Source organism: Penaeus vannamei, chromosome 17, assembly GCF_042767895.1.
Source record: "Penaeus vannamei isolate JL-2024 chromosome 17, ASM4276789v1, whole genome shotgun sequence".
NCBI classification, from domain to species: Eukaryota; Metazoa; Arthropoda; class Malacostraca; order Decapoda; family Penaeidae; genus Penaeus; species Penaeus vannamei.
The window spans coordinates 992085-1002084 of NC_091565.1; the positions used below are offsets into that span (position 1 = coordinate 992085).

Genomic DNA, 10000 nt, shown 5'->3' on the forward strand with positions numbered 1-10000 from the left:
GCGCAACAATTTCTATATATTTGGAAACTAGACAACGAGAGGAATCCAATGATACCAAAATTGTTGCGGTCCATTAGGCAGACATTTTTAAAAATTACCTATTATTGATTATGATGTATTAACTACATTCTAATTATCAGTTGTCCTTCTTCCACTGACCAAGTAATTACTGTAATTGCTTCAACAGTAAGCTGCACAGAGTTCTTACTCGAGCAAGCAAAGGAGCTTGGTGCCGAGTCCCAAGTGGTTGAGTGTGTCCCTGGAAAGCCGATAGTACTGATGAAGTTAGTGGGAGAAGACCCATCCCTGCCATCTGTCCTACTCAACTCTCATACAGATGTTGTTCCTGTTTTTCCAGTAAGTCAAGAAGTATTTTGATATCCTCAAAGGAATAGTTTAAAGTTTTCTACAGGCTGAATCATTTATCCATAGAAATGGTTACATTAGTGGAAATAAGAGAGAAAAAGGCTTAATGTTTAGAAGATACTGGTGTACAAGAAATTGGTTCTGTGAGTATATTTTTTCATCATTGTATTAGCCATGTTCTGTCCAAATTTACTAGAACGTTGCTGTGATCTTCGAAAAATGGACATTAATCTTAAGTCCAACATGTTAGTGCGTCATGCTCTGGCTGAGGCTAATAACTATCCAATATGTTAAGATAGAGCTTGAAACGGTTCCATATTTGACAGTGAATCAGGTTTCTTATTAACAATTGCTAAATGAGATTCATGAGGAACCCAAAGGTATACCCAATATTGCAGCATTTTTACATTGCAATCTTGTATTAAAAATCAACTAATAAGCTGTTTCTGATTGTGTTATTGATTTTCAAAATTGATAGTTTTGGAAAATAAGTTATGAAAGTATATTTAGAGTTGGAATCAAGAATATTAATTATGACTTACAATAGGTGTGAACATCTTTGTCTATACCTGGTTCATGATCTAAAACAGGTATATTATATCTTTGTAAATAAAGTATTACATGACTGGTGAAATGTACAAATTTAGAAGTAAAAAGTAATAAAAAACTATTGAACTGTTATATAGTATATTTAAAGTAAATATGGCTTTTCATTTGTTTCAGGAACACTGGAAATATGAACCATTTAGTGCACATAAAGACGAAAAAGGTGATATCTATGGACGAGGAACCCAAGACATGAAGTGTGTTGGAATTCAGTACATGGAAGCGCTTAAGGAATTGAAGAAGAAAGGCCACAAGTTCCTTCGCACAATTTATCTTTCCTTTGTTCCAGGTCAGTTATCACCTTTGCTTATTGATTGTCTCTCATTCTTCTTCTTTGTTTCTTCTTCATATCCATCCCAAATGTTATTTGAATATGCACACAAATTGTGTCTGTATATATTTTTTCCCCATGAACTGTTAATAGCTCAGTATTTTTTTTTTGACATATACAATGTCATTGAGTCACTTCCTCATTTAGGCAAGGGAATGTTTTACAATTTCATTATAATTTAAAACCAACAGTAATACTTATTGGTCAATTGTAATATTGATCTTCATTCATGCCTTTATTGCAGATGAAGAGATTGGTGGTAAGAATGGCATGTTTGAATTTGTAAAGACTGAGATGTTCAAGAAGATGAATGTTGGATTTGCCCTGGATGAGGGCTATGCCAACCCCACAGAGAAGTTCACAGTGTTTTATGGAGAAAGAGCTCCTTGGTGTGAGTGTTATTCCAAAAATAATTTCTTTAAGTGAAAGCTCTTGGTATGCATTTTTTATAAATTATTATTTTTGGTGTGATTGTTTAATACTTTGTATATATTATTTTATCCAGGGGTTTTGGTAAAGTGCCCTGGTCAGCCAGGTCATGGCTCACAATTCTTGCCAAACACCGCTGGTGAGAAGCTGCAGAAGGTTATAAATGCTTTCCTCAAGTACCGTACTGAACAGGAACTTAAATTAAAGGAAAATGAGGATATCCGGCTTGGTGATGTAACATCAGTAAACCTAACAATATTGGAGGTAAAATCATATTTGAAAAGTTGACAGACTGTAAAGGTTATTCACTATGTGTGAATAACCTATATCTTTGTATTTTTTCAACCCTTAAACTATGAAAAACATGCTGAAAGTCTTATTATTTGTTTTTACTATTTACATGTTTTTTATCTTGCCGAACAGGGTGGAGTGCAGTTTAATGTTGTGCCTTCGGAGCTTTCTGTTGGCTTTGACATTCGTATCACACCAACACAAGACCTTGGAGAATTTGAAGAGATGATCAAGGGATGGTGCAAGGCAGCTGGCAAAGATGTCGTATATGAGTTTAGGCAGAAGGTAGTATTAGTACAAATCTGGTAATATGCAAGCTGATGAATGTCAATTAGGTAAATAGTGACAAAAACAGAGAGAGAGTGAGAGAAAGGAGAAGAGAGGAGAGGCAGAGCAGGAGAGCAAGAGAGAGAGAGAGAGTGTATTATTAAAGACGATAAAGAGTCAGGCAAATAAGCAGAGAGTAACTTTGAAGAAAAGAAAAGAATAAAAATGTGAGAGAGAGTTAATAGAGAATGGAATTTTACAATTTGTCCATGCAACTGAAAAAGCACTGTAGCCGATTGTCATGTAGCTTGATCGTCAATACCAATTCTTTCCTTTTCAGGATATGTGTCAGAATATTACATGCGTGGAAGATGGCAAGTCTGTATGGTGGGACACTTTCTCGGAAGCTTGCAGGAAAGAGTAAGTTATAAACCTATTTTTTATTATTGACTTGTAATGGTATATGGAGTAACAATATTCATTGCGGGATTTGTATTGCAACACTAATATTTTTTTTATATTGTTATTGTTATAATAATATCAAATAAAAGCATAATTAATATTTAGCATAGTTGCACACACACACACACACACACACACACACACACACACACACACACACACACACACACACACACACACACACACACACACACACACACATACACACACACACACACACACACACACACACACACACACACACACACACACACACACACACACACACACACACACACACACACACACACCTACACACACACACACACACACACCTCTACACACACCTACACACACACACATACACATACACACACATACACACACATACACACACATACACACACACACGCACACACACATATATATTATGCATATACATACTTATATACATATATACATACATACATACATGCATACATACTTACATACATTCTTACATACACATACATATGCACATATACATATATACAAATTTGCATAAATGCATATATCTTTATATATATATATATATATATATATATATATATATATATATATATATATATATATATATATATATATATATATATATATATATATATATATATATATATCTATATATATATATATATATATATATATATATATATATATATATATATATATATATATATATATATATATATATATATATATATATGCATATACAAAATTTTATGAAAATAAGAACAGTCAGTAGCTCTTGTCAAATGGAATGAAGATACAATGATGATCAACACATGAACAAATTAGTGTGTCACCATAATGAAGACGCAGTGAGATAAATTCATGACGGGAAGAAGTACAGGAATGATCCAGATTATTTGTCAAAATGACACACAGGCATAAAGATATTTTGAATATTGCTTCATATGTATCTCAAGGAGTGTTAACATTTTTATTACAGTAACATGGTAGAAAGAAGTCCATTTTGCTTGTTCTACTTGATAAAAAAGATATTTCTATAGGTTTATAAAGAGAAATTTATGTTATAGAAATGTCCGAAAATATATATGTATATAAAAAAGAATATTGAGGATCGTATGCAATTTCAGAGGAGTAAGTTTAGTGAAAGAAATTTTCCCGGCAGCAACAGACAGCAGGTTCATTAGGAAGGTAAGATCAGGACAGTAAGAAGACTCACACAAAGAAACATGGATACCATTACTCTTCATGCGTAATCATTCATATGTTAACGTTTATTAACCAAAACCTAATACCCAGGAGTTAGACACGTAGAGATATTTGCAAAGTAGAAGCATATGAAATACCTTTCTTTTTAATTTCATAATTTTATTGCGTACTTATTGATTATTATTAGTGTGTGTGTGTGTGCGTGTGCGTATGTGTGTGTGTGTGTGTGTGTGTGTGTGTGTGTGTGTGTGTGTGTGTGTGTGTGTGTGTGTGTGTGTGTGTGTGTGTGTGTGTGTGTGTGTGTGTGTGTGTGTGTGTGTGTGGGGGTGTGTGTGTGTATGTGTGTATGTGTGTACACCTGTGTGTGAAGTACACATATATACATACACATATCTGAAAAAAGAAAGTAAAAAAAATATAGAGTTTTTAATAGATGACTTTGCTTTTTGCCAGGGATATAACAATTGAGAAAGATATCTTTCCAGCAAGCACTGATGCCTGCTATCTGAGAGCTGTGAGTGTAGCATATTACTATTTCATTTAGAATGTAATTCATCAGTTTATTGCAGTGTTCCCAAACTAACTCAAATCACCTGTTTCTTTAAATCAAAATGTAGATAAGAAATTTATATTACTACAGAACCTTGCTACACCCCTAGGTACTGCCCACAGCGCCTAGGGTTGTGTGGCTCCCTTGTGGTTCAATGTGCTATTTAAATTTTAGGTAATGGATGGCATCTATCCTACTGTAAAAAAAAAATTCTTATGCCACATCATGCATACAAACACAGCTTTAGATAGTTTAGTGCCATGATTAAGGTTTTAAAGGGACACACATGCACCTGCAAGCACACAGGCATGTTATGGGCACACACACACATGCACTTGCATGCATACAGGCACGTTGTGGGCACACTCACTCATTCACTCATTCACACACATGCCCCCCCCCCCCCCCACATACACATACATTCACTCACTCACTCACTCACACTCACACATTCACTCACTCACACTCACTCTCACTCTCACTCTCACTCACACACCCTTACTCTCTCTGGTACACTCACTCTCACTCATTCACTCGCTCTCACTCAGCTTTATAGCAGTAAGAACATCAAAGAAACTGAAAGTATTATTTTCATTTATGATTTCCATACTGTTATATATTTTTTCTTTTCTTTTCTTTTTTCTGTATGTAGGATGCAGACATTATTTTCATGGCAGTTAGTTTACATTTTTGTAATTGTTAAAGATGACTTTAGCTTTATCATTTTCAAAGCTATTTTACACAACAATCTTAACAATCCTATGTTGATGTTATACAATGTAACATTCTCTTGACTTGAAATATCTTTTGATGAAATGCATATACATGAACATGATACCTGAAAATGAATAAACAAATAGCAATCTGATTCACCCTCAGCTTGGCATCCCAGCGCTTGGGTTTTCCCCCATGAATAAAACGCCAATCCTACTGCACGACCACAATGAGTTCCTCAATGAGAAGATATTCCTTCGTGGCATTGAGATCTACATGACTATCATCCCAGACCTTGCAAACCTGAGGAACTGAACGAGCTTGCCAGAAGAGTGACTCTCCCTTCTCAGGAATGTACGTAATGCTCCACTTCATTTAAATGGAGAGAAAAAAATGTATATATCCACCAAGTTCTTCATTTATTGATAAGTGTATTATCAATAAATGAATAATTCAATACTGACCAGTATTATTTAATGTTAAAAAAATAGCATTGTGCATCACATCAAAAAATGTTGGATATATTTCAATTTGTTTTACTTAGAAGCTAATAAATTTTCTCTTGTTGACAGATCTGCATATACTGTAAGTCTTCCATTTGCTGCATCCAGATTTTGCTCTCAAGTAAAGTCTTCCAAGGGAGATGATTGTGTAGCTGTTTTGTCTACAGCAGCTTTAAGGATTCATATAAACTTATATCTTTACAGTCTATTTTGTGAGAGAAAAGAAAAGATAATACTTATAAAAACATTGATCTTCCTGTAGGAATTGTTTTATTTGTAGCCTACCCAAGTATATAGTAAGAACCTATTGATCTGTATGAATATGCAAATTTTACATAAAGATGAAAAAGTCAAAATAAAATGAATATCACAAAGTAGGATGCTGAAGGTTTAAGAGAAATAGTCTACAAATCAACATGTAGGCAATATATTCAAGGGCATCTTTTCCATTAGAGAATATTCCTTATACTGAAAGGGTAATTTCAATATTATTTGTAGATAACAACTCGTACTGTTCTGTTGAATAAGATATCCACAGTAGTAGTTTTCTGACTATTGTCTTAATTTTCAATACAAAAGGGAAAAGAAAAATACTTGTTAAAATAAATTTAATATAAAGAACTTAACAACTTTATTAACAATTATACAGATTTACAGGCCAATATATTACCAGTTATATAAAAAAAGCAAGGGAGCCAAAAGTGGCAATATTTATAAAATACTGAAACTATACTTATAAAAAACAATATAGTGACATTAACATTTAACAAATACTTAGTATTACTGAAAGTTTAAAACTAGAAAACTGTTTATTCCTTTTCTCTGCACCCTAATTTCAACTACAAATATGTACAAAACATATGATACAGCATTTTGTACAATTTCATATATTTATTCATCTTATGAAAACATTACAATTGCATAAAATTGGCAGTTTTCATTATACTTCATTTCAACCTCTTTCTACAAAATTATCAGTCAGACATGTTTACTTTACAGAAATCAGCTAATGGCTTTCGTCCTCCCAATATCCCTATGATTGTCGTAGTGTCAAACAATATTTTGCTCATAAAGGGGCTCATTGGTTAGGACTCGCTCAAACCCAAACCTCTCCAAGTTAATGGTCTGGTACTCCCCATGTAGGATACTTTCCATCACTGCTCGACCGACGCCTGCAGCTTGCTGTATACCTGTAGGCAGATGTTGGTATTAGAGACATCTTCATAGATTAATGTTCCCAGTAGCAGACGACAAACTCCCATCATTGTTCAAAAAAAATAACTGAGATGATTCTCTGTCAGTCCTACAAAAGGATAACCAGAAAAATTATTAGAACCATAGCTAATAACAAGCAGTCAATAAATGTACCTTACAAAAATTTTCTTTCTTTTAGTATATATATTAAGGTCTCATCTATTATCCAACACCCGTGTCTGGGATCAGGTATTAAATGAAATGATTCTCCTGTCAGAGAATCAGCTTGTTTCTATCACACATCCCTACAAAGTGTACTGTGAAGTTCATTAGATTAAACAGGAGAATAGCCTAAGGAATTTATGCACAACTGGAAAATATTGATACTTGTATTAGCCAATCTTGTCATGTTTAAAACAATGAAAAAGGGATGAAAAATAATTTAACATGCAATTAAAAACTAACACTTACCATGTCCACTAAATCCGGTAGCAATGAACATATTTGTAAAGATTGGGTGGAGTCCAATTATACCATTCTGATCAAAGGTGTTGTAGTCATAGTATCCTGCCCAAGAACTTTGTAGCTGTAAATAAAAATATTGATTATAACTTATCTGCCGCATATAGATGATATAATTTCCAATGGAAAATTTTCTCCAAAGGATCATTTTACTAAGGATCCTCATTTGGAATTTGACTTTTAAAGGGACTGACATTAAATTTCCACTACAATGAATGGATGGCTTTAGCATCTTCTTACTCAAGATCTGAAACTGATATATATTAGGATAAAAAAAGACAATGAGTCAAGTCACTACAAAATACACACCTTCAAGTTTTCAAATGAAGGTACTCTGTTAGCAATAGTTGGCCAAACATTTGACTCAAAAAAGTCGTAATCCACATCCAAGTTCTCGATAGAGGGTTCACATTCATCTGTGGGTGACTGGCCACAAAGGTATAAGCCTCCCAACCCTTCTCTTCGGAAGTATGTTCCATTTGGGTCAATAAGTAGCGGGCTGTCTAACCCTGGGCCATCTGGAGCATGCACACAATACACGTAACGCTTTCTGAAAATAAGAAACTCCACTTAAATTGACATGAAATAATGTGTAAATATCATATGACTATCAACTCTGATTGACAATTCTAATAATATCTGTAAAAACATGAGTGGCAGTGGTTCAACCTGTGTTACACTTCTAATGAAGCTAAATTTTGTCTCGTTCAAATCTGATTGTGTACTAATCATTGATACTTTTATGCTTGATTGTATGATTATATGAAGAATTTCTCACTTAATGCTAAAAATGCTGCTCATTAATTACTAAAACATGAAATCTATGGGTAGACAGACCAAAATATGCTCCACCTTGTATTATGGTAATTGGCTTCAATTTTTTGGATTCTACAAACCTAGGTTCAACAGGTATTGGGACACCCATGATTCCTGTTCCTTTTCCAATGCCAACCAATCGGCCAACTTCGCCTGACCATGCTCCAGCGGCCACCACACATATTGAAAACCTGATGTTTCGCTTTTCACCATCTGGGAGAGTAATCTGCCATGGTTAGAAAAAAAGACAGACAGTGAGAAACAATGATCTTGGAAACACTATATCGTTTCATGTTTAGCCAATATCAAAGTTTAAAAGAAATTTATGTTACATATATACTAAAATAACCTTACAGCAGTATTCATTATCCAAATGGCTCACCTCTGCACAGTTGAGATTTTGTAATACTGATGTGCCAGTTACTTCTGTGATTATATCATCTAAGCTATGATGTTCCAATCCTGTTACTTTCCCATTAACATATTCAGTTCCTAAAGACACTGCCTTTCTTCTTAGACTGAACAAGAAATTCCATGGGTCAAACCTGCAACATATTAAATGGACATACTTCATACTTGATGCTTAAAATAGTGACATATAATTTTCATCCATGATTAAAATGTATTGTTATAATTTTGGTATTTCAGAAATTATCAAATAAAAACTAAATACTATCAGATCTTTCTTTTCTTCTATATTAGTACTCAATCATTTTTATAATAATAAATGCAAGGTGGTCTACTGAGCATGATTTCTAAGAAACAATGAAGAAGCACTCTTTTAAAAAACAATCTTCTTGCTCTTGAAATCCAAAAATTCAATTTTGATGTAAGAAAAAAAAAATCTTACCATCCTTCATTCTCAAGACCTATAACACCTGCCTCCACACCATCAGTATTTAGCCATGGAAATCTTCTTTTCAGCTGCTGGGCTGACAAGAAATCCACTTTAGCACCCATTCCACTGAAAGCAAATGATGTATCTCTAGCAAATCAGTGGCATATCATATATGGATTAGAGAAGCAATCCATAAAAAAGTCTTGTTTATGGAATTCTGCCTTCTATCATATCTTGCTTCTCTCTCTCTCTCTCTCTCTCTCTCTCTCTCTCTCTCTCTCTCTCTCTCTCTCTCTCTCTCTCTCTCTCTCTCTCTCTCTCTCTCTCACACACACACACACACACACACACACACACACACACACACACACACACACACACACACACACACACACACACACACACACACACACACACACACACAGAGAGAGAGAGAGAGAGAGGGAGAGAGAGAGAGAGAGAGAGAGAGAGAGAGAGAGAGAGAGAGAGAGAGAGAGAGAGAGAGAGAGAGAGAGAGAGAGGATAAAATGCACATATATTTTTTTTCCCCTCTTTTTATGAGATTGATATTCAACACTGTAGAATCTAAGAGTATACTAATAAACTCCCCCAAAAATTGTAGTTATAATACATACATCTGTACTGAATAGTTTTCCCTCAGCTGCTCAACACCTGCTTCAGAAGCCAAAGTAAGATAGCCACTTGGGTTGAACTGTACATCAGGAGGATCCATCCCCTCCACGGCCAAGAGTTCAGGTGACCTCCGCAAGAAGTCCATGCCATAGAGAGAAAGCTGTATGTTCTCTGGGACACTGAACTGCTGACGAATGCCACCCACTGATAACACGGTCGAGGCCCTTTTATACTGAAAATAATAAATGTTTGGAATAAACTGCAACCTTTTATCATGGATTTGG

The 10000-nt window shown here is 34.6% G+C and overlaps 2 protein-coding genes across 3 annotated transcripts in view; one reads left to right on the top strand and one right to left on the bottom strand.

Moving 5' to 3' along the window:
- Positions 1–5974, top strand: part of LOC113810372 (aminoacylase-1) — a 6670-nt gene extending 696 nt beyond the window's left edge. Inside the window, exons 2-10 of one of the 2 annotated variants that reach the window (XM_027362065.2) lie at positions 188–357; positions 1090–1261; positions 1548–1694; positions 1809–1996; positions 2156–2308; positions 2631–2710; positions 4400–4460; positions 5376–5564; positions 5783–5974. In XM_027362065.2, the coding sequence (XP_027217866.1) occupies positions 188–357; positions 1090–1261; positions 1548–1694; positions 1809–1996; positions 2156–2308; positions 2631–2710; positions 4400–4460; positions 5376–5525 (1121 nt within the window). In that variant the 3' untranslated portion in view covers positions 5526–5564; positions 5783–5974. Of the gene's footprint in view, positions 1–187; positions 358–1089; positions 1262–1547; positions 1695–1808; positions 1997–2155; positions 2309–2630; positions 2711–3867; positions 3929–4399; positions 4461–5375; positions 5565–5782 lie in introns of both variants that reach the window. The other variant, XM_027362064.2, reaches the window with a different exon arrangement.
- Positions 5975–6307: 333 nt separating this feature from the next.
- Positions 6308–10000, bottom strand: part of LOC113803220 (FAD-dependent oxidoreductase domain-containing protein 1) — a 4431-nt gene continuing 738 nt past the window's right edge. The window contains exons 2-8 of the mRNA XM_027353939.2: positions 9719–9948; positions 9096–9209; positions 8628–8790; positions 8326–8471; positions 7739–7979; positions 7379–7493; positions 6308–6903 (exon numbers count right to left, since the gene is read on the bottom strand). Of these exons, the coding sequence (XP_027209740.2) occupies positions 6764–6903; positions 7379–7493; positions 7739–7979; positions 8326–8471; positions 8628–8790; positions 9096–9209; positions 9719–9948 (1149 nt within the window). The 3' untranslated portion in view covers positions 6308–6763. The remainder of the gene's footprint in view (positions 6904–7378; positions 7494–7738; positions 7980–8325; positions 8472–8627; positions 8791–9095; positions 9210–9718; positions 9949–10000) is intronic.